Source organism: Ranitomeya variabilis, chromosome 7 (assembly GCF_051348905.1).
Source record: "Ranitomeya variabilis isolate aRanVar5 chromosome 7, aRanVar5.hap1, whole genome shotgun sequence".
Classification (NCBI taxonomy): domain Eukaryota; kingdom Metazoa; phylum Chordata; class Amphibia; order Anura; family Dendrobatidae; genus Ranitomeya; species Ranitomeya variabilis.
In genome coordinates, this window is record NC_135238.1 from 51,068,798 (window position 1) to 51,094,377 (window position 25,580).

Here is a 25,580-nt window from a genome sequence, read left to right on the forward strand (position 1 = left end):
GTTAGGTTTTAACCCCTCCTCTGCATTCCCTTCAATATAATGTGCCCTTACACTGCTTAGATAGTGTCTGTATGAAAGGATGTTTGTGTGTATATGTATATATATATATATATATATATATATATATATATATATATATATATATATATATATATATATATATATATATATATATATATATATATATATATATTTATATTTATTATATATATATATATATATATATTTATTTTTTTCCCCAGGAGGAATAATGGAAAAGTGAAGGCATATCCATCACAATGATTAGTAGTGGTCCGACCTCTGTGACCCCCAATACTGCACGTCCTTCAGTTTTTCCCTCTTTGCAGCCAGGGATGGTCTAGTACAGTACAGAGGACAATGCAATGCTATGCGGGACCCAGAGGTTGGAAGCCAAGCGATCATTACTCCCAAGCGCGCCACTTACCGAGATGGGAAGGTATATATGGTGAGGCACAGACCCTTTTAGTTTGCAGCATCTCCTAGGAAAGCATATCAGGGCTGTTAATGTCTTGTGTGAATTTGTGGTGCCTTTAAGTCCAGACAAAGGGGCACCTTGATTTACACACAGCAACTAAAGTGAATGGGCGTCACACCTGTGTGTGGTTTAGAAGGGAAGTGGGAAGTTTACCTAAAAAGAGTTCGTAATAGATGATCAAATTAAAAGGGTCTGACCAAGTAACCGGCTCCTTAATAGGTAGGTCTGTAGGCAGACTGTGCTACGTGCAGCTTGAATTCGTGCAGGAGGAGCTGGATAATATAGATTCAGTACAACCTCAAAATTTCTGCTTCTGTCGGGTCTACAAGTCTATGGGCGCAGTCAGACGGCCATATAACATGGACGACAATTGCATCACAATGCTTGGACTGGCTGGCAGCTCTCTTGAGCAGAGCATAGAAATGGACGCCGTCATGTTCCAGCCAGTCCGAGCATTGCGTCGTGATCGTAGTCCGTGTTATACGACCATCTCACTGCGCCCTAAAGGGTGGCCTCATATCAACGATTCACCGCCTTCCTCCATACGCCTGCTGTCAATCATTAAAAGAAACCGACCCTTCAGACTTAACCAGTCAAAAGCTGCAATTTCGATCGATAATTTACAAATTGTACTGTATGCACGCGCGTCTTCCTCAGTGTGTCCTACCAAGGTACTCGCAGATTTCTCCAAACAGGCTGATTTTTCTCCTGCGGTATTCTACTGTCAATTGTGCCCCAGAAAAATGCAGCAACAAATATCTTATTACATGTAACTTTGCTTTGTAGAACACAACTATAAGCAAATGTAGAATATTAGAAAGCAGGATATGATCCTTTTCCCATTTTTATGGTTCATGCATCATATAGGATGGCCAAGAACACATTTTTTTTTCAATTGGGATCAGACTCAAGGCATCAGAACATTCGTCATTTTCTAACTTCACAGTCAAATCAGTAAAGCACCTACCAACAGTCGTACAAGTGTAAATGTGCTCATCTTGGAGAGGGTGTACAGCGAGCGTTGCCCATCATGCTAAATAAAAGCAAAAGTAAAAAACAAAACTCTGGAGTAATGTGATTAGCATTAACGTGCAAGATGGGATGGAGCGTGCGGTGTGTGGTGATGATCCAAGTCCACCGACAGCGAAACCTAAAGTGACACAATAAGAATGGCCGCTTCCTGCTCCTTCATCCCAGAGAATGCTGTCTTCGTAAATTGTCACAACACTTGGCTTCTTTTTTGGGATTTTTTTTGCAGATGCTCCTGGAAATAACCAGACAGAAGGAGAAGGTTAAATATGCCACAATACTACAAGTCATATCTGTGTAATATTGCGCTTGGTTCTGTTACTTTGTAGGCTTTAGATACACATTTTGGAGACTTCAAAATGGACTGAGCTGTAAATGATAGGGTTTATCCCTCTTCACCCATTTATATCCCGATAAACTAAGCTTTACTTACTCTTACAGGCTCAGTGCTGCCCATCCACTGCTGTCCCATTCTTTGTTGATCGTCTGCAGCAGTTACATTACGTCTACAGCGCTGCAGCCAATTAGCCGCTGAGCTCAGCGAGGTTTTACTTACCTGGGGAATTTATGTAAAGCTCAGTTTATTTAACTGTCTAGTGTCCAAAGAATGAATCTTTTGTCAGAATCTGGTTGTATGAATATGGTCCTCGAGCCAAGATCTCAGAGACTAGGCTGTAGGACTTGGGTGACCCAAAGATGTCCAAGCAAACACACATTTGGAAAAAGCGAACCCCTGAGGATCACATTTTCTTGGAAAGTTATAAAGTTTTGTGTTTTCAAATATTAAAAAGGATTGTTTGGGATAAAAAAAAGATGGTTCCTTCATGCTGGCAAGGTGATGCCACTGGAATAACTTCCATCCAAACCCAAAGCCGGAGAGGTGATACTCCTTTTGCAGAGCCTACCCTTCCTTTCCATAATTAACTTTTTTTGGAGGCGTCCATGCACTTTCCCTATATTTTTTAAAACTGAAATTTGAGTTTGGTTCTCAGCTTTCGGAAGAAAATGCTAGTCGTATGCCAAGCTAAAGAGAAAAATTTTAAGATTTTCTCTAGTTGGTGCAAATGTACAGACATCCATCATGTCATGCACCCCACAGAATCTGCAATGAGTAGAGACAATGCTCCGCAGACGGTGCGGCTTTCCTCTACCCAAAAGCTTTTGGAAGGCCTTTTTTACATTACAGATCCTCTAGACAGGAAGGCAAATTGCACCTCCTCTTCGGATGGCCTTACGATTTTGCATACCAATCTTGTATAAAGAAAAGTTATCTTTGGATCCATGCTCATAGCTTATCATATAGTAATTCCTCCTCACTGGAAGGCAGCGACAGGCCCAACTACACTACAGAATGTGATCCACAAGGGCCACATAATAAGAATGGAGACCCTTGTTGCCGAAACCCATGATCGTACATATTAAATAGGAATTCTCTGTCAATGTTGGGTCCATGTCTAAGCAGGATGCAAGCAGAGTATATAAGTGTATATGTAGGGACAGCTCAGAGGCAGAAAGTGAGTAACAAATCAGCTACTTGCCCCAAAGCACCCAGACAGATCCCTGGTAATTTCAGAAGAGGCCCTTGCCGAGTTTTGCTTACCCTTGCCTGGAAAGTAGTTTATTGACTGGTGCATTTTGTCCTTGGCTTGGCTGCAGGATTCTGTTAGAAACAAACATGGAGGGGTGAAGCGGTGTTGCACTTTAGAAGGTATACTTCAACAGGACCTTTCATTGGATATTTTACATTTATACTGACTAACTCCTCCAATTACCACTGCTACACTGATTCTGGAACAGCTTTTGTTTTTCTTCTGTGCCCCTCCCATGCAAAGTTATGCTCCGAAGTAATAAAAGTGCAAATTTGCTCTTCAACTAACCAGGTGTATGCAACAGGATTCCATTGTGGGTGTGGCTGTGTTTTAATTGGCCAGTGTCGTAGAGGAGAAAAAGAAAACGCCCACAGAGAAGTTATGTGGTACACAAAGGATTGGTTGGAGGGAAAATTTGCACAATTATTTCAGGAGGGTATAACTTTGGAATGGAAGGGCACAGAAGGGAAATAAAATCCATTACAGAATCTGTGGAGCAGTGGCATCATAGACAGAGACCAAGAAGAGAAGGTATTTGGGCAGAGAGGCGAGACGATCTGTACACCATGACTAAGAGGATGCATACAAATGTAGAAACCCTATGTATGTAGTTCTCATTCACCTGGACTCCAGGGCCTTGGGTTTTGGGATAGGTTTCCGATTTGACATTCCAATTTCTACTGCCCTAAAAGAAATACAGACAGATAGAGGATAAGCAAATGGTTTGAGTTAGAATACAGTATATAAAAAAACAGGGTAATAGGTGTAGTGATTATCTAAACGCAGACTGATCCCCAATATTGGTCCTCTGCATTAAGTGGCTCGCATGGGTAACTCATCAATAGGAGTTTGTTTAAAAATGTTGGTTACCAAATGCCCTTTTCCCCTAGTCACAAGACAAGAATGATGCCATCAGGTCCTGTCTGCGGATCACATTGGCTACTCTCCTGCTAGTCCCAGAAAGGCGAGGGACACATTGCATCTGTGCCTGAAGAAAGGGCCATCCAACTCAGCTGGATCAAGTGACATGATGGCCCCGACTCCACAGGAGGCAACATCAAAACGGATCTCCATCTGAGAGGGATGGGACTAGCAGGCGAGTAACCCATTGATCCGCATGCGAGACTTCATGAAGTTGCAGAAAGTGCCAAAAATATTCTTGTCTCATGACTAGGGAAGCAGAGTAGACATTATGACCAAAATCTGAAACAGACATTTATAGGAGAGTTACACAAATCGTGTCCATACCAAAGCCCAATAAATGTGACCTGCTTTGCCCGGCAGGAAGTACAACGTCTCCTCAAAAACAATATAAGAGGACAAAACCTCGGGCCTGGATGACCTACACCCCTGAATACTGCATGAATTAAGTGCCATGATAGACAGACGTTACTTCTAATATTCAAGGATTACATAATAGCAGGGTCTGTACCACAAGCCTGGGCATAGCAAATATGATTCATGTAATCAGTGAAAAAAAAAAAAAAAGGTTCCAAAGGCCTACACTTATACCCTGCATGTTATTTTGACTTTGCAGTGTATAGGTTTATTCTTTTCTGCATTTTTTTAAGTGCTTTTTCAGATGGATTTCATGCAAAATCCTTCTGAAAAATCCGCCGTGTGCACCTTAGATGGCTTACTATGTGATATAACACAGGTCAGGCTTCTATAGTGTTTGTGTGTACACAGATTACCTGGTAAGCTTTTTCCTATCCAGAGACTTCTGAGTTGCCGATGATAAGGCCACCCTATCCCGAGGGCTCTTTATTTTTTCCTATTGTTGGAAAGCAAAAACATCTTGAATCAGTAAATCAGCAGTCATTTATATAATAATACACAGAGAGGTGTCTGCATATACTGTACGGTCAGTAACTATCATAGTAGTCAGCCGGACATCTTCATTGTAAAGAATTCGTCATATGGAAAATTGAGCTTGATTGACTAACCGGCAATATGGCCTAAACTCTGCTTATTCACGGCAGCATGCCAGACGATCATGTGTTCAATGGCTGCTTAACTATTCAACTACTTTTAACTAAAGTCCATGATCCCCTTTAAAACAGACTATATCACCAGGTTATTGTTTGGTGAATTAACTGGGACGTCCCATGACGTGGCATCACCTAGTCAATCTACTCCTGTTACTCTACCTTATGGTTAATTATCAATAATAGTTAAAGTGAGGCGACAACCAGATCCAGTAAGAAAGTAAATGGAGAGGAGGTCGCTCATGCACCATCACCTTTCCTGTTCATTCTCCCATTGGAGGCACCAGCTGCTCCCAATATGTAGCAGGTATTATAATAATTATTATTTGCTAATTATTAATTAGCAAATACCTCCAATTAGAAATGTAGTATAGTTCATCTGATTCACTATGTTGCCACCCCATGTGCAGGGCAATGTAGTACCTTAGGTATCCATGGTTACAGACACTATGAGTGGTCGTAACCATGGATACCCAAGCTGCTGCAATGCTCTACAAATGGGGTAAGCGATATCGCAAATCAGAAGAACTATACTATATTTCTAATTGGAGGCATTTGCAAATATTCTTATTATCCCTACTACATATTGGGGTAGGATCTTAGAGATGGGAATATCCCTTTAAAGGGGTTATTCCCTCCTTATCAGGTTATAACCTATTCACAGGGTCGCTGGGGTCCAACCATTTCCTAATGATAAGCAGTCACTTTAGGAGTTAGGACCACCCCTTTAACAGGCATTTAGAGCATGAATCCTGTCTTTGCAGAGTGACTAGATACTGAAATAAGCAATGCTAATTGTTTAACATCATTGGACGATTTAGTAATTACCATCTGTCTGAGCATCTTTTCTCGCCTTAGTTCTCGGTCGTGAGCCAGAATAGTCATCCGTTCTGCGGCATCCATTGCAAAGAAGATATCGTGGATTTCATACAGGGCCGCCCGCAGCTTCAAACAATGCAAAAGTTCTACATTAGTTGGCACGCTCATCATCACAACCAAAGATCTGCAAATTACGGACAGCATTTGGGTGAGACAGACGGCTGCTCGGCTAATATAACGGACAGGCGGCCTTGACCATATGGTGCCAGAGTTCTTACTATCTGGCTCAGCCTCATGTATCTATTCTGGTCTGTCCTTAGTGACTCTGAATCCTCCAAGGATCTGCTAAGGTGAGGCCATAAAGCAGCTCAACCTTCGGCATGGCTCTGTAAGCACTGTATATGACTCTGCGCCCTCCAAGGATCTGCTAAGGTGAGGCCATAAAGCAGCTCAACCTTCGGCATGGCTTTGTAAGCACAGTATATGACTCTGCGCCCTCCAAGGATCTGCTAAGGTGAGGCCATAAAGCAGGTTAACCTTCGGCATGGCTTTGTAAGCACAGTATATGACTCTGCGCCCTCCAAGGATCTGCTAAGGTGAGGCCATAAAGCAGGTCAACCTTCGGCATGGCTCTGTATATGACTCTGCGCCCTCCAAGGATCTGCTAAGGTGAGGCCATAAAGCAGGTCAACCTTCGGCATGGCTCTGTAAGCACTGTATATGACTCTGCGCCCTCCAAGGATCTGCTAAGGTGAGGCCATAAAGCAGGTCAACCTTTGGCATGGCTCTGTATATGACTCTGCGCCCTCCAAGGATCTGCTAAGGTGAGGCCATAAAGCAGGTCAACCTTCGGCATGGCTCTGTAAGCACTGTATATGACTCTGCACCCTCCAAGGATCTGCTACGGTGAAGCCATAAAGCAGGTCAACCTTCGGCATGCCTTTGTAAGCACTGTATATGACTCTGCGTCCTCCAAGGATCTGCTAAGGTGAGGCCATAAAGCAGCTCAACCTTTGGCATGGCTCTGTAAGCACTGTATATGACTCTGCGCCCTCCAAGGATCTGCTAAGGTGAGGCCATAAAGCAGGTCAACCTTCGGCATGGCTCTGTCAGCACTGTATATAGTACGGTTCACATGTCTCCTCTGGTGACAATGTCCGTCTGATGGGTGCAAGGCACAAGAGTGGTGATCAAGTGCACAATTGTTTGAACAGGGCTAGATTATTTAGACACTACATGGAATGGAGTGAGGATATTACTTTACTTTAACAGCTTGCCTGAACTTTGAGACCTCCACCACTGCCAAGAACTGAGGGTCTCTCCTTCTCTGTTCTTAGTTACAGAGCATAATGATCATACGCCAACTTGCATCTAAAACTTGACTGGGGCATCAGAATTACCCAAACGTGATCATTTGGCCAAGTCTGACAGCCCCGCCAACTGGGTATGTGCCTTACAACAAATCAGCCAAATATATCATGTACATCTTTTCTGATGTCCCAAATTCAGGTGTATGGAGTATGACAACCTTTTAAATATCAGTGTAATAACATTAGGTGAGGAAAGTGGAGGAAAAAAAAAAACCAAAAAAACAGAAATCTGAAATGCCACAGATGGATTTGAATGAAATAAACTTGGATCAAAGCATTGGCCGCCACTTACCTGAGCGACGACTCGTTCCTGCAGAGAAACGTCCTGTGCCGACACAAGTCCTCGGCTTGGCTGAACTTCCGTGTGAAAGGTTTTAATAAATTCAGCAGTATCCTAGTACCCAAAAAAGCCAATAAACAAGTTATACAGCTTACTGCAAAAATTAACCGATTTGGTATAAAATCCACATATAGAGCGGTGGATAAAGTGACACCTGCCTTCACTGTTTGCTTTAGATTCTTCAGCTTCTCCGTCTGCATTATTCTCCGGGTCAGGAATCCTTTGGCCAGCGCAGTTACTTTACTAAATTTTCTTTGCATTTGGGGACTGTAAACCTTGAATGAGAAACGACAAATATCAATCCGCACCACAGCTGTACTGGTGACAGTAGTAGAAACTATAGAGTCCAGAAGCAAAACACAGAGGAAAAAGATGAGAAATAAAACAGGAAAGGGATATTATAACCTGATGTTATTTTCATTATCTTGACCGGCTCTGTGCAGTACCTTTGTTTTTATGCCGCTAGGAATTACTAATGTGAAGGACTACAGTTCCCAAAATACTTCTTCCTTTTTAGAGGCTTTCCTGCATATCCCTCTTTTACAAATTGTAAAGTAGTGCTGAAATTATTCTTCTATCTGCTGCTCAGCATGAGAAACACAATCCCACCCCCAAGAGACAGGGAGAGAAAGTGGAAAGTCAGGGATCAGTGGATGAGTGACATCATGTACTAAAGCGAGGGGGACAAAAGATATCCACTTTATTATCTAGAAGTTTGAAGTTCAGTACACTAAATACTAATAGAATGGGGATAACACTGCAAATCTTACAGCTACAGACAGTATGTAAGTAATCTTTACCATTTGCATATCGCTTCGAAAGAACGGAGAACCCTATAAAGTTCAACGCCATGTCAGTGTCAACAACAATTAAAGTGCTCCCTGTGTAGCCGGGAAAGTAGTTTTAATGACATAGGAGAAAGTTTACACAAAAGATTCCAATAAACAAGTCACCTGAGACCATCTGGTTTTCGGTCTGTTAAGGGACCTTGAGGCTGATATTTTTGGTGCTCTCATCTCTGCTGGTCCCCAAAGACTGAACGACGACTCCACTGTGGATCCATAACTATGCTGCGAAGGAGCAACGAATGATCCGACTGTAAAAATAGAGAACAAAAGTGGCCACGGGGACCAGAAGAAGTCATCAACAAAGTCGTGCCAACTATTATGCAAGAGGCAAACAAACGATCAGTCATCAGCTTCTTATTTTAGGAATTGCTATGGTCTCCTTGCATTTTCAACCTTCATTAAATTTAGATTACATCTTCAAAGATTTTTTTTGTGCCAGTAACGAATTCAGTGAACAACTGCACCATGAATAATGCAGGCTGCATAACACACAGCGACCCACATCGGATGTCCAACTGTGCCCCAAAACAAGGTGTACCTGTACTGGCCGAGGGGCACTTGTCCAACTGACTCTCAGGCGGACTGATGTCACTTCTCCTGACCCAGTCAGGCCTCATATCCAAACCCTCTTGTACAGAAGGCAGCTCGACATCTTTGAACCTTAGTCTTCTCCCTTCGTCTTCAAACTCCTGAAATAGAAGAAGAAAATAAACTGATCAGACCGGCAGCGATCACAGTGGTGACCTATTTTCTGTTATTCTTTCATAGATGATGCAGATAGGATATTATTCGGCCTTCTCACCGTTTAGACAGAAAAACTAGAGGTGGACCAAAATAGGCAATTTGCTAGGACTACCCATTTGCAGCAATTACTTAAAAGGGGCAAGTTCAGAAATTAGTACTTTGCAATATAACCAATATTGTAAATCCTCTCCATTTTCCAGAGCGGAAGAATTTTTAGCTTCATAATCTTCAGCTTGTTGCTTTGATTACAGGCTCTGAATCTGGCCAACTTCATTCTCCTGCACTGCTCCCATGCTGCAGAGCTCCACTGTTGGCAGCATGGAAGTATAGACCAGCGGAACAACCATGCCGCTAGTCCGATATGTCAAATTCTGGGGCGCACCCCCCCCCCCCCGGCAAAGCAGGATGCCAGGGACCGGTGTGCTCTTGGAGATACATCTTGTCAACAATCCTTTAACATAATGGGTCCATAGAAAAAAACGAGCCGGAATTCCTCGACACTGGTAGAACTATCCCAAAAACTAGAAATGGAGCTTCAAAATATCGAAAGCAGAAGTGGCCACCAATCAGTAGACCAAAATGCTCTGATGCCATGCCCCCTTTAAACTCAGGTATGTGTGAGGGTAAAACTTCACAATAGTGTAAAGGACAGATTCATCCAAAATGACTGCTGGTTGGATGAAATTTAAAGGGAATTGTCGCCATGTTTCTACTGTATGATCTGAGAGCAGCATGATGTAGGGGAAGAGACCCCGATTTCAGTGATATGTCACTTACTGGGCTGCTTGCAGTCATTTTGATAATATCACTGTTTTCTCTGCTGTAGATGTAGCAGTTCTCAGAATGCTGAGCTGTGTATAACCCCTCCCACATCGCTGATTGGCAGCTTTCTGTGTTTAACCCCTCCCACACCACTGATTGGCAGCTTTGTGTATAACCCCTCTCACACCCGATTGGCAGCTTTGTGTATAACCCCTCCCACACCCGATTGGCAGCTGTGTGCACTGTGCATACGTAGTAAGCCCATCAGTGGTGGGGGCAGGGTTATACAGGGCTTATGAATATGGAGGACTACCTGGCAGCAAGTTTACTAGTCCTCTAGTCATAATCTCCTGCGTGATTTTGTCAAAACTACAGCAAGTATCTCAGTAAGTGACACAAGCTGGGTCTCTGTCCCTTTATTATGCTGCTCTAAGATCAGGTTTCTAACACTTGGTGACAGAGCCCCTTTAATAAAGCAGCTCGTAGTTTGGAAAACATAGTACTGATATGAAGACAAATTCATCCGAACTATGATGCCGCAAAAACCTTTAGGTTCCTAAATGAAGGACACTGCACTTTATAGGAAATGTATACTAAAAGAAATCACAAAGAATATGGTGACACGCTAAGTGGAAGTGCAATTTAGATAGAGCTTCTTGAGAAGTTCTGTCCATTGTCATCCTGTAAGTGATAGTCCGGAAGGAATGCCGTGTACATGTGCCAGGTCTGAGGAGCGCGCTGATCTGCTTCACTCCTCAGGATATTGGATTACCTGGTGAAGTCGCTCTTGCTCCCGTTCTTGTTCGGCAATCAGTAGTGACAGCTGATAAGCGTGCTGCTCCTCCAGCTTCTTCCTCATCTCTTCAAAAGCCAGCACCTTCTTCTTCAGGTTGTCCTCTAAACATAAGAGATGGAGTCTTTGTACACTTTACTTAAAAGGAGTTGTTAAATGAGTAACATGGCAAAGTGCGTGAAAAGCGGGTAACTGTTTATTAGAAAGCGGGCACTGCTTATTGTCTACTTTACCTGCCACCTCTGCAGTCTATCAGCGGTGGTTGGTCTGCTAGATAAGGAGCTTGTGCTTTCAAGCACCTTTCTATAGCGCTGCTCTAAAACTGGCTGGTTTGTCTGCCTCTACTTGCAGCATCAGTGTGGGGGGTGGCAAATAGTTAAAACCAATGGCATGACTATGCCGCTGGTCCGGATGGTCAGTCTTCAGGAGCTGACTGCCAGCTGGCAAGCAGAGGGGAGGTGTGCTCTTGAATATAGAAGACAAGACAGCTCCTTTAAAGGGAACCTGTCACCCCCAAAATCGATGGTGAGGCAAGCTCACCGTCATCAGGGGCTTATCTACAGCATTCTGTAGCGGGACCGCCCCTGGGTGAGTATAATCTAATGCCTTTTTCTCCTGTTTTAGGTAACATTGGGGGCTTATCTACAGCATTCCAGAATGCTGTAGATAAGCCCCTGATGATGGTGGACTTAGCTCATCATCGATTTTGGGGGTGACAGGCTCCCTTTAAGTCTATAAGCGGTACAGTGGTAAATTCTGGTGACTATGTATAAAAGGTCACAACTGTAGGCTGTGATGTGTGGTCACTAAAGATAATTATAGCCTATGTGGCACGGTGGACCGAGCACACTGGTGGAGCAGGAACAGTATGAATTCGGGGAAGGAGTTTTTAAAGGAGATTGATGACCTATGCATAGTCTAATAGCTGGTGACTCAACTGACGAGCGTCCCACTGTTGGAAGAATGGAAGGTCCCGTGCCCACCACTTCATTTTATTGCCTTATGTGTGTCTGACACAGAACCAGTCATAACAGAGAAGGGGGCTGGCTTAGCCAGCCAGTCCCCTTCACAAAATGCATCAAAGTGCTTTCCTATGTCAATCACCAGCCAGAAATGGAGCTGTCAAGACTGAGGTCACAGGGCTTCATCTCCACATCCAAATATATCACTTTCATCTAAGTTGTCTCGTCAGTCGTTAAAAATTCAGCTATAAGGAATCCATATGTAGAGAGTTAATTTTCCTACCTAAGGTACTAGTCAGTAACATCTCGCTCTTGGGTGCGTTGAGGGACCAGCTGCGACCTCTTCTCTCATGAAGCCACCTCAGCTCTTCCTCGTTTGGCACTGCCGAGTGTTCGCTCTGCATACTTTCTAGATCCAGATCAAGTCGGCGCTTCACCTGAAGGTCAAGGTTGTTCTCGATGAGCTGTGCCCTCCCGGAGGACACGTTAGGAGTGTCGGATGATTGATTCGGATTGTGGCTTTGCATTAAAATAGGAGATGGGGTCTCTACATCGTAAGACTTATTAAGTTCAGCAGGTGAGTTGCGCTTTACCACCTCTGAAGGCCCATATGGCTTGTGTCTATTGTCTGACGTTATGGTTGGAAGGTGGGCCTGCTGGCTTAAGGCATTGCCCTCCAAGGTGTTGGTAGAGCCAGGACTTGTACATTGGACGCCTTTGCGCATTGGACTGTAAGGGTCATCAGTGACTGCTCGTAACTTATTAACCCTATTGTCAGGGTCCATCTTTGAACTGATAAGATTACTTTTTGAGTGTCTATTCGAATTGGGGACAAAGTCAATATTTTCACTGAAGGAATGTCTTTTCATGGAAGAAACCATTACTTTATCCACATCTTTTGGCACAAATTCAGAAAGTGAGGTTTTTTCATTTGTTTCCAGACCTGTCAGCTCCACCATTTTCCCCTTTTCTTTGGGGCTTAGATCGTAGGCATTAACTGGATGGTTTATTACAATGTTTCCTGCCGATAAGGGTCTGGGCCTCCGTCTGTGCATTTTGGGGCTTAAACTTGGCTCAGGACTTGGAAGTTTGGCATAAGAACCAGTAAGGCTTCTAATCATGTTCCTTTCATACTCTAGCATATATCCATCTCGAAGTTCTTCGTCTGACTCATTGTCGGCACCAGAAGATGTTTCTGATCTGGAAGCAATGTCCACTTTAGAAAAAGTTGGCAGAGAACCTGAGTTCGGACTTTGGGATGAAGCCGCTTGTAACAAGGTATTGGACTTATTAAGTGTTGGCTTGTCAACCAGTAATGGGCTGGAACTTCTACTTCTGTGTGCAAGCCTGGTCTTTTCTTTGACCGAGTCACTAATTTTAATGGTATCGTTTTCCTTGTCCGAGTGACTTTCAGAAGAACTTGCCTTCGAGGTGACTTTCATGCTTCTTCTACTTTGCTCAATATACTCACGAGACTTCTTCAAGAGGTTTTGTAAGCTCATTACATATGGATCCGGAGCATCCTTGGTAGAAGGTGGTAAATCGCATGGTGAGGTTTCTGGAACGGAGCGGTCGGCACTCTCCGTGGATATAACCTTTGCATTGTTCTGTGTGACGCAGTCTTTACATTCTTTAGTAGGGATATTTTCTGTGGGTTTTAGCTCTTTTTTGGAAATCAGATGCTTCGTTGATTTCTCAAACTTCATTGGCCCATTTTGGGATGAGAACACTGGAAAGTTCGGTGTATTAGGAAGAATTGCAAAGCCATTCATGTTTTTCAGGTGGGAGCTTTGATCTATGGTTTCATTCTCTGCATTGGGTGCAAAACTTGAAACTGTCCTTACCTGTATTCAATAAGGAATATTAAAAAAATAAAATTAAAATTTGTGGTTTAGAATAGGTTTACAAGCAAATATACCGCCATCAATTCATAATGTATAGATTACATTGATCTATAAATACAGGAAGCTTCGCTTTTGGTCTCCATTGAGCTGATATACGGTACATTGTTATAGCTTTTTTCCCCCCATTTGATAATCAACTACAATATAAATAAAAGAAAAACAAAAAAAAGGAACGAAGAATAATCAAAAAGTCATTCACTACAAAATAGTATCAAATGAACAGCAGAGTCTGTAAAGTGCTTGTTGTTAAAAAGTAGTAAAATACAGAAATACTCGGTACTGTATCACCAGAATAATCACCTAGAAAATAAAAAGCCAAGATTTATATACCACACGGCGAAAGGCACAAACTTTAAATAAAAATAATAATAATAAAAAAAAAAAAAAATACTAAAATTGCATGTGTTTCCCCCCCCCCCCATCACCACCGCCCAAAAGAAATAATACAAGGTAACAGATAGGTTATAGGTTCCCAAAAATTGTAGTCTTGAAAATCAGAACTCATGCAGAAAAAAAAAAAAACCTGGAAGACTTGGATTTAAAAAAAAGCCGCCCCCCCAACAATTAATAGGACTGCAAGCTCCAGTCATACGAGTGATAAGAGCTAAATCCTATCTATGGGTCCCCTGTGCACCTGACTGGGGAGCACCCAGCGATGAGACCCCCAGCGATCTAACACAGATCAGCTCTCCACTAAGATATTGATCGAGACAGTTAGATCAGATGGTATGGGATCAGCTGAGATGGGATCAGATCAGATGAGGTGGGATCAGATTGGAGGGATCAGGACAGATGACAGGGGATCAGGACAGATGAGATCCGAACAGATGTGGCGGGATCACATGAGAGGGGATCATAACAGATGAGGTGGGATCGGAACAGATGAGGTGACATCAGATGAGATGGGATCAGATGGTCAGTCCCCATTTTTCTAAGCATTGTATTACAGCTATATTATATATATATAAAAAATAAACACATTTATAATTTAGTGCAACTGTTCAGCAAACACCATACATTATAACAGCAAAAATAAAACACAGCTAAGAAATAATACCTACTGATACCCAGGCCATGCAGCTCCCAGGCTGTTGCTCTCTGGTGTGAGGCAGGCGGGCCGGTTATTGAGCACAGTATGAATAGTAACTTGGCTGCAGGGGGCACAGAGATTAGTGTTTGTTTCCTTATGCCCTGTCTATGGGCTGTGTATTCCCAAGCCATGTGATGGTATCCAGGTGACACGTAGTAAACAGGAGGCGAGCACTGGAGTCCTCCATGTGATTGTAAGGTCAGTCAATGTCGAGGTGTACGGCGGTGAGATCACGTCCGATAAGCTGATCACTTACCGGCTGCACAGCGGAGCTGGCGGTTACTGCAGCCGTGCAGAGTTTATCATTGGAACAAAACATCAATAAATCCTGAGCAGATATTAAGCAATCTAGTAGTTTCATTACCTCTTCCCTCAGTCATTAGTAATGTTTTCCAGCAGGTTTCCCCGCAGCCGTCTTGTCCCTCTAGGGATGGACTCATTTCAGTCTCATCAGCTGCTTAGTAAAAGCAAAAATATGCTTTGCAGTTTTATTTCTCCATTCCGTACAAAGATTTTTTTTTTTCTTCGAGTTTCACAATATATCAGATATAATGTACTGGGTATATTAAATGGTGCAAAAAGTAGTATTAGAAGGTGGGGGATGGAAAAAAAACTAAAAAGTCAATGCCAACAATGACCAGGATGTGAATGGGTTAAAGTAGAATGGAATGATTAGTTCCCCATGATAAAACATAGGTAGGTGAACAGAAAGCTCCGATGCCATGGAGAGGATTTACAAATTTATGTGGCGGCTCTGATATCATAACCGTAAATTTCTATACAAAGCTACAAGTATATAAAAGTTCTCCAAGTGCTGAAAAAAAATTTGGTCAAATTAAGTAAAAGGCTTAAAATAACAAAAACGACACATCTCTGGTGCTCCCCGCCTATTTGTTTACCTTGCTGCAGTCATGACGTCCACGTATACCCATGTGACCGCTGCAGGCAGTCAATCACTGGCTTCAGCGGTCCTGTGGGACGAGACATCATTCACTACAGTAAGGTAAACACTGAAGAGATGGCAGATTTATCAGAGGAGGATTAATCCTTTAGTTATTTACATTTTTTTGCATTTAAAGGGCGATTCTTGTAATGGGTCACCAGGAGCGCAACGTTCTGCTGCCTCTCCACTTCCTCACTGCCAGGAAAAGGTGCGCTTCTGACGCTGGCTGTTTGGACCAGCGTGTTGTTGAGTCTGACCTGTCCTGTGCACTCTCCTGTGGTGAAAGCAGAGGCTCTTTTACCTCTGCAGCAATAGAGGAGCGCTAGGTTCCCATGCTGGCCGCATCCAGCGATCTGGACCCATCAGAGAAGCGCTTGCAAGCTGTACAGCAAAGAGCTTGTAAGCGCTGTACTCCTTACAATGGAGACCGGCAGAAACTATAGAATTAAAAATCACTCTGTGCTTGAGATCAGAGAGGGTTTTTTTTTTTTTTTTTTAAAGAAGTATCCTGCAAAGTAATTTGTTTTTATACGCACTTTGCAATTATAACCATTCAAGAAGTAAGTGTTCGCTATTTTATTCAAACAGACCCTGGACTTTTTTTTTTCTAATAGTGGGCTCTTCATGGCCCATGACTATGTGGAGCCATTATACTGTAGAGGATTACATGGAGCCATTACACTGTATGGAGCACTATATGGTTCCATTATACTGTATAGAGGACTATGTGGGGCCATTATACTGTATGGAGCACTATGTGATGCCATTATACTGTATAGAGGACTATGTGAGGCCATTACACTGTATGGAGGATTATGAGGCCATTATACTGTATGGAGCACTATGTGATGCCATTATACTGTATAGAGGACTATGTGAGGCCATTATACTGTATGGAGGATTATGAGGCCATTATACTGTATGGAGGACTATGTGGGGCCATTATACTGTATGGAGCACTATGTGATGCCATTATACTGTATAGAGGACTATGTGAGGCCATTATGCTGTATGGAGGATTATGAGGCCATTATACTGTATGGAGGACTATGTGAGTCCATTATACTGTATGGAGCACTTTTTGTGGCCATTATACTGCTGGAGGGCTGTGTGGGGATTACAGTTAGAGAATCATACTGTGATGGGGTCACCATTGGTTGTCGGGGGGGGGCTGAAGGAGGGTGGTACAGTAGGGTCATCATATCGTGCATGTGGAGGAATTCACTGTGGGGGTTTCTTACTGTGTTTGGGGGCACTTTTGTTGGCATCATACTTTATTATCTCTATTATTCAAGGTTTTTTATACTTTGCTACTACATATTTAAATAAGGTAATTGGGCCATATGGCTTTTACTGCTCTTACAAAACATAAGTTAGTCCAATATTTTATTCTAAAGATCTATTAATTAAAATGTACTTAGTTCGTGGGACAACCTCTTTAAGTTTGTTTCCATATAAAAGTTTAATCGTTAGTATTTGATAAGTAAAAACTTTCTCAACTTTAGACTTTTTTAATAAAAGATCAGGGATGGCCCACAACCTTGTCCAAGCTTTTCATTTTGTCCCTCTGGGTATTTGAGTTTGACATCCCTGAGCTACTAGAAGCCCCCATCGCTGGTCACGTCTCCTGACACAACTACCATGCAGTAACAATTCTGGATCATTATTGCAGAACCTCTGTGTTGTTCCTCTGTTATTCTACCTGGAACTGTATAAACAGACAACTGGTTGTTACAAATCTTCAGTATTGTCTGGACACAATCCGCTCCAGTCCAATCAGTGCCGATTTTCACAACTCCCATTCAAGAAAGTGGAGAAAGACCCAAATATGTGGCACACTCAGTACCAAGTGGTGTACTATGGGGCCTCCATCTTGAGGTCGATGAAGGTCTCAGTGGAGGAACATGCATCGCTCAGTCATTTATGGCCTATCTATGCTATATTTTTGGCCTCGTGCAGTAAACTTCCTAAGAAACATCTCGGTCTCTGGAGATGTGCGCTGCTTAAGAGTCATACTGGGAAATAACCGATCCCTCAGGTTAAATCACACCAATTAAAGTAGCCAAAATAGTCTACTGCGCCTTGCTTCATGTAAGACAGGAACACTACTGCTTCAATTCCATGATAAAAAAAAGGGATTTGCAGGATGCTGATACAGTGGCCACATTGGTAGCCCATGGCCATTGGTCTTGAGTCCAGAGAACCTCCTCCTACCGAAACAACCTGAGCATCGTTTGATTAGCAGATATGGCGCGATGAAATTATAACATTGTGCCGGCCGATGGGTCAGAATAGGTGGCTTGATGGCGGCAGAAGAGGAGCATTGAATGTTTTATTTTTTTACGTGGGGTCCTTGATTGATGCAGCAGGGGTTGCCCAGTAATGATTTAAAAAAATAAATACGCAGGGACCAGCAACTTTTTGACCTCTTTAAAGGGAACTTGGCAGTGGATTCATGCTGCCGATCCATGGGCACCGTGAATCAGACCTTAGCGGCATTATTGCAGTAGTGTAGACTTTACTCTGAAATGCTGCAGCGTGTCAGATAAAAGATACTTGAAAAAGCCCCTGCTCCCTTTGACCGACAGGTCTCCCCCGTGCTGGGACCTCCTTTGGACTGTCTTCTAAGACACATAGTCCTCGGCCGACCAGGACGGTCAGAGATCGCACTCGTCTTTCTACAACAGTCGCATAAACGACGACATCTCACTAGGTCACAGATGACTTTAACTTTACCTTCCAAGGCCGATCCACTGGTAATTGACAGATCAAATCCTTTACATTTTTTAATAATTAATTAGTGCCCGGCCAATCAAGAAGACGCCCAAAAACATTAGTGCGAAGTCGCCCGAACTGTCGAGACACCTCGACATCCTAGCAGCAGCGTATCCCCCCTTGCCCCACTGAGATCGCAAATACACTCAGAGCTAAATCACCGCAAGGGCGAGAGGTTAACAAGGTCATTATCACCTCGGTCCATACACAAAGCTCAATTCATTTCTCTCACACAAGCAGCAATTATCAATTCTTGCAATCCGCAATTATCAGTACAGCCGGTGAAGCACGATGACACTGTTAGGCCATGTTCACACGCTGCGGGTTCCTCTGCGGGTTAATCCCGCAGCGGAATTGAAAATCTGCAGGGCAAAACCGCTGTGGTTATCCCTGCAGATTTATCGCGGTTTGTTCCGCGGTTTCCGCTGCGGGATTACTGCTGTACTATTGATGCTGCATATGCAGCAATATGCAGCATCAATATTAATGTAAAAAATAATAAAAATTGGTTATATACTCACCCTCTGACGTCGCGATCTCCCCGGCGCTGCAAGCGGCTGTGCCGACAAGGACCTTCGTGACGTCACGGTCATGTGACCGCGGCGTCATCACGGTCATGTGACCGCGACGTCACCACAGGTCCTGTTCGGCACAGCAACTGAGACCGGACGGCCGCGGGCAGCGCTGAGAGGTGAGTATAGCTTCATTTTTTATTTTAATTCTTTTTTTTACACTATTTTATGGTTCCCAGGGCCTGGAGGAGAGTCTCCTCTCCTCCACCCCGGGTACCACCCGCACATTATCCGCTTACTTCCCGCAACGTGGGCACAGCCCCATGCGGGAAGTAAGCGGTTCAATGCATTTCTATGGGTGCAGAATCGCAGCGATTCTGCACAAAGAAGTGACATGCTGCGGGTTGTAAACCGCTGCGTTTCTGCGCGGTTTTTCCCGCAGCATGTGCACTGCGGTTTGCGGTTTCCATAGGGTTTACATGTTAATGTAAACGCTATGGAAACTGCTGCGGACCCGCAGCATCAAAATCGCGGCGGTTCCGCGGTAAAAACCGCAGCGTGTGAACATGGCCTTAGTGAGAGGTTACATGATTTATGGCAGATTGGACAGAACGGAAATCCTATAGGTCCCATGAATTACCTGAACGGTGTCAAGGATCTCATGCACACGATTCAGTAAGAACTTCTTCTTGTTGCTCAGTTTCTTCTCATTCAGCTCTATGGCCTTCTGGCGATATTGCTGCATTTCTTGCCTTTTCTCCACCGTGAGCTGCAAAGTAAAAGTTTTCATGAGTAATTTGGGATGTTATTGTAGAGAGTGAATCATAGCTCTAGGTCACAAGTCAGGATTTCCCAACCAATGCCTCAGACCCCCCCACATGTCCTCATTGTTGGGTACCATTGTGCACTAGTGGCACCAGGGATATCAGAGTGTTAGCAATCCTTTGCACTAATGTCATAGGCAGAAAACACCAAGTCTCATGCCGGTGGCAAGAAAAAAAAAAAAAACACGACAACCAATTTCCATCAATGTGCCGATTTCAGATTTTCAGAGTGTTTGGCCGGTGTGTCCATTTCTATCAGTGTTTTTTTTTTTCCTTTTCACATGCCAGTCCAAAAACAAAAATTTGCAAAGCATCTCCTGCCCATTACACCATCTGCGATTAACACAGGCCCACAGACTTGTAGGATTTTTTTTTTTTAATCCAAGCTATTGATCAAAATCACTCAAACAGTCCTCCGTAACTATTTTTTTGCAGGCACACGATCACATAACAAAACAGGGAAATGTGAACAGCGCCAGTCTATAATGTGTTCTATAAGTGGAAAACACAGAAAATATATGTAAGTAGAAAACGGATGTGTGAATTAAGATATGATCAAATGCAATCAGTGGTTTGTGATTTTAGGTAACCTAATGAGAAGACTTTTTAATCATATCTACACTGTTCTGACGTATTCTGCTGTGACATGACGCTTGGTCCTCTTTTATGTGGACTTTGACAATCACAAGCCAGACATCATGCATGTAATTCTCCCCTGCTCAGTCTCCACAAAATAAAAAATAAATAATTTAATATATATATATATATATATATATATATATATATATATATATATATATATATATATATATATATATATATACACACACACACACAGACAAACAACAGCATTAGGAGATAAAGAGATTTAAAATAGGAATACCAAGTCCTAGACAGATAAGAAAGAAAGAAAGAAAGAAAGAAAGAAAGAAAGAAAGAAAGAAAGAAAGAAAGAAAGAAAGAAAGAAAGAAAGAAAGAAAGAAAGAAAGAAAGAAAGAAAGAAAGAAAGAAAGAAAGATAGATAGATTTAGGGATCTAAATCATAGTGCATATATAATGGCAGTGTGAAAGACCAAGAAAGAAAAGAGGAAAAGAAGAGGAGAAGAAGAAGAGGAAAAGAAGAGAAGAGGAGAAGAAGAAGAGGAAAGCAGAGAAGAGGAGAAGAAGAAGAGGGAAGCGGAGAAGAGGAGAAGAGAAGAAGGAACAAGAAGAGAAGAAGGAACAAGAAGAGAAGAAGGAACAAGAAGAGAAGAAGGAACAAGAAGAGAAGAAGGAACAAGAAGAGAAGAAGGAACAAGAAGAGAAGAAGGAACAAGAAGAGAAGAAGGAACAAGAAGAGAAGAAGGAACAAGAAGAGAAGAAGGAACAAGAAGAGAAGAAGGAACAAGAAGAGAAGAAGGAACAAGAAGAGAAGAAGGAACAAGAAGAGAAGAAGGAACAAGAAGAGAAGAAGGAACAAGAAGAGAAGAAGGAACAAGAAGAGAAGAAGGAACAAGAAGAGAAGAAGGAACAAGAAGAGAAGAAGGAACAAGAAGAGAAGAAGGAACAAGAAGAGAAGGAGGAACAAGAAGAGAAGGAGGAACAAGAAGAGAAGGAGGAACAAGAAGAGAAGGAACAAGAAGAGAAGAGAAGAGGAGAACAAGGAAGAAGAGAAGAGGAGAACAAGGAAGAAGAGAAGAGGAGAACAAGGAAGAAGGAAGAAGAGAGAGAAAAGAAAAGAAAGAAGAAGAAGAAGAGAGAAGCGAAGAAAGGAGGAGAAGTGTTGGAATAATCCCAACACTGTACCAATCCAAATTATATTCTAAATAAACATCTCTATTATAATGCTTTTACTAAAACAATTCTTCAGAGAACATTCCCGTCCTACCGATCACTTACCTGTCATACAATGAAATGAAAGCTGAGCAGTGAAGTGTGGATGTGCAGCATCCTATAGATCACAAATCCTGTAGATCTCCCAGCAATAGAGTAATCTAGCAGCAGGCAGTAGTACAGACAGTTTACTACCAGAGCGGGGAACAAGGCGAGCAGGCAAAACCAGCAGCCGTTACAGCAACGCAGGGCGCTTTGTGTACTATTGCCAGGGACGGCCGGGCTAGGACCTAACAGCTAGTAAACGCATGTTCTCACAAAGGTGTAATTATCCCATCTCCTCATTGTCACCCGGACAGTGTCATATGACTCTACAGTGTAGTCTATAGGAAGCCTCCAGCACCGGCGGAGCCGACATATGCAGAACTTCATCCATATCCAGTGAACTGTGACACAAGTAAGCCTGAAAATCTTATAATTCTGCACTTGTGAAATATCCCTAATGCAGAAGACCATTCAGAGCGAGCGGTGATTAACCCTGTGACAAGTTGATCTGATCGGCGCTTGTTTAAAGGACGTGTTACATGGACTGGTGTAAACTGTATGGCACTTGGTCCCCATATTTTCATACTGGCAGGAGAACATCCCCTTTTTCACCCAAAAGTGCCGCCACCAAATATTGTGTTAGGACCACCCATAAAACATGAGATCAGCAAACTGATCCCTGCCCTGCAGACACGACCACCCCAAAACAAGGGCAAATCTACTACATTTGCAAAACCTATTTGCCAAAGTATGCTTAAGGGAAAAACTAATTGTCCTCTACACCACAAAGGTACAATATCCGAGTGTTCGCATAATTGCCTAGAACACTAATGGTGAATCTCACCGGGGGGGTGGAAGGGTCACACTAAACCTCGATTACATGTTACAGCCTAATTGCAGGTAGCAAATACTGTGAGACCATTACATTTACTTTAGATAATTCAGCAATGTTTTTGACAAAAGACCTGTCAGACAAAAATATACAGTAGACACCCTACCCACACCATTTACTGCCAGGAGGGATAGAAAAAAAATGACATGCAATTTAAGCAATAAATCAATAGTCATTAAAGGGAATCTGTCAGCAGCTTTTTGCTATTTAATTTCATAGCAGCAAGATGTAGAGGCAGAGACCCTGTTTCCAGTGATGTGTCACTTACTAAGTTGTGTGTTCCTGTTTCAGTAAAATCAGTATTTTAACCAAGTCAATACATCATGCTGCTCTCAGTTTACATGGCAAAAACCTGCTGACAGGATCCCTTTAAAGGGTTGTCCAGGATTATGATACTGATGGCCCATCCTATCCTTAGGACAAGTCACTGACATCAGATTGGTGCAGGCAGACAGTCAGCGCCCCTACCGATCAGCTGTTAGAAGGTGTCGAGGCCACAACCCCAACAGCTCCATAATTTGTAGTGTTTGATCCGTTCTCAGCCCTATGTCCTCCACTGGTCTCATGTGACCGCTGCGGCTAATCACTGCAGCTTCCATTGTAGCAGAGAAACAGTGTTTCTTATTTTCAGACATAAATGTGAAGGCTGCATGCCCAATCAGCGTTCACGTGTCATTGTATATGTCAATGTTGGACAGTGGAAAACGAACGCCAGTCCAGAAGGTAAGACTAGTTTTGGTTTTTCCTTGTAATGGCTTGGAGGAGGCCGTTAGTGGACAATCCCCTCGCTACGTCTTCCTTCTATAACCAGATTCCAATGATAGAATTTCATCTGATCCATCAGAACGGGCAGATACCTCGGAGCCCCCTCAGTGTCCACATACATACGGTACATTTCATGCATAGCTTCTTATTAGGATGCCGGAAGGAGCACCCAAGCCTCCCTGGTACAGATCAGTGTACATGAAGAAGTTGGCATGCTACCAATATTGACCTTCTATCCACAGGGTGGGTGATGGGTGTAGGACCACTGGGGGCTCCACAGCTGCAACATCTTCCAATCTTGAAACTATGGTCCATGTTACTTGTTGGCATGAAGCCACCATGGTCATGCATGTGTCAGGGCTGTGGAGTCGGTAAGCCAAACCTCCGACTCCTCATTTTCCATGACACCGACTTCACCAAGATGTGCTCCGACTCCATGACTCCAACTCCACAGCCCTGATTGTTGTAAGATCTTATTTTTGCAGATTCGCCCCCATCTAGTACCAATGAGAGTCTACCACGAGAATAATAACGCACCTCTGTGAACCTGAAGTTCTCTGTAAATATTACTATACAACGATTCTAAATTCCAGAAAGATCTTCGAACAATGATTGTAAATCCCGGTATACATTAGGAAGGGAAAAAGGTCAACACATGGCAGGTAAAAGCTTGTTTTTCCAGCTCCGACAGGAGCAGTCAGGTAAAAATATATCATGTAACAATCAAAGTGACATCCAGCTTACCAGGGGTCAACAGTTATTAGGTGCTGGGGCAAGTTAAAGCCAGGGGCAGTGCAGACGAGAGGTTGTCAGAGGGGCTGCCAAAGTGTACTGATGGGTATTGTCAAAAAATCTCTGCTCACCCCAGAGAAGATCCAATTTGGCATAAATGACCACTGTTGGGAATTTGACTTATGCTGACAAATATGGTATGTATATAAAAAAGGAGAGAAAATCTGCTTAATCGAAATGATCAGATCTAGGCTTTTACCACCTATTAAAAAGGCAGTGGTCTTGGCCCCTCATTCCAGAGGACTCATATTATCCACATGATCTGCCTCACAAGTAAGTGCGCCCTGGGTATAATAAGATAGTGCCCTGCATGTGATGACCCGACAGACTATTCTTGGCCTTCATACCGTCTACATGTAGGCTGTACAACGGAGAACAGTGACAAAAACATTATTAGAATTCTTCAAGAAATACTTGAACGTTCGTTCTCTTCTTCCAGGAATGAGAGAATGTACCTTCTCACCTACCAGAAATTAGAGAAGAAGACAAGCTCTTGACAAAGTAACAACATAATCCTGAGAAGGGAGAGTCATTTTAATTACTGCTCTAAATGTCTATAATGAACTGCTGTGGATAAAGGCCCGAAGATAAAGGGCCGGGTATAAAGGATCAAAGGTGAAAAAGCATTAAGGCCCACATAAGGGTCGGAGAAACCTGCTGTTTTTCGAGGGTCTGGTCACAATTTTGCCATGTCAGAAAATGTTGGATAAGAATTGGGTGATCCTTTTGTTCTCTAGACAGATAAGTCAGCGTTTTCCCCCACTCTTTACATAATAAAGCCTAAGTGGGGCATTCAGATGTTACACACCTTATGTGCTTATTGGGCACAGATGCAGGAAATATTGCAGACTTTACTAGCCAATAAGGGACTTCAGGAGCCAAGTGGACTTTTTTTTAGGTGGCATAAAAATGAGAACTTTCAGGTAGTGATAGAAAACAATATAAAAAGGTCGGACACCATGTATCTAGATGCACTGGCTATATGGCTGCTAGGATTTGTCCAGCTTGTGCCACAGACATTTTTTGGGCACAATCTCATTGAATTTGGTGGATTTGGACCCATCCTGTCAGTGATTAGGTTTCAGGGCCCTGCTGACATCCAATGGGTGAGCATTGGTCAATATTAAAAGGGGTTTTCCAGGTTTGAAAATAAAAATCTGTAGACACTCAACGTGACTGCAAACCTCTGACTCTTGATAGTGCGCGTCCCACGTTTCGATTTCTGGCAAGAGAGCGCGGTCACATGACTACATGTATGTGGTCACATGCAGACTAGTCTCATCAGGCTGAACGTGTCTAGACGGCACTTGACCTCAAATCGAATACATACAGTACTGGGGAGGCAAAACAGCATGCGCTCTGCACGCTGTCACACACAGTTCTCAAACCTAGACAACCCCTTTAAACAGGTCAGATTTTACCGGAATATTTTTTATGATCTAAGCAACGGCAGGGTATCTTGCAAAGACATATATAGTATATGTG

The 25,580-nt window shown here is 42.9% G+C and overlaps 1 protein-coding gene across 2 annotated transcripts in view; it reads right to left on the minus strand.

Annotated features, from left to right (window-relative positions):
- Positions 1-212: 212 nt before the first annotated feature.
- The window catches only part of CCP110 (centriolar coiled-coil protein 110), a 28,571-nt gene continuing 3,203 nt past the window's right edge, over positions 213-25,580 (minus strand). The window contains exons 3-14 of one of the 2 annotated variants that reach the window (XM_077275064.1): positions 19,605-19,733; positions 12,024-13,584; positions 10,758-10,882; positions 9,018-9,168; positions 8,585-8,727; positions 7,790-7,906; positions 7,584-7,685; positions 5,931-6,047; positions 4,809-4,888; positions 3,737-3,799; positions 3,126-3,185; positions 213-1,760 (exon numbers count right to left, since the gene is read on the minus strand). In XM_077275064.1, coding sequence (XP_077131179.1) covers positions 1,685-1,760; positions 3,126-3,185; positions 3,737-3,799; positions 4,809-4,888; positions 5,931-6,047; positions 7,584-7,685; positions 7,790-7,906; positions 8,585-8,727; positions 9,018-9,168; positions 10,758-10,882; positions 12,024-13,584; positions 19,605-19,733 — 2,724 coding nt within the window. In that variant the 3' untranslated portion in view covers positions 213-1,684. The remainder of the gene's footprint in view (positions 1,761-3,125; positions 3,186-3,736; positions 3,800-4,808; positions 4,889-5,930; positions 6,048-7,583; positions 7,686-7,789; positions 7,907-8,584; positions 8,728-9,017; positions 9,169-10,757; positions 10,883-12,023; positions 13,585-19,604; positions 19,734-25,580) is intronic. The other variant, XM_077275065.1, reaches the window with a different exon arrangement.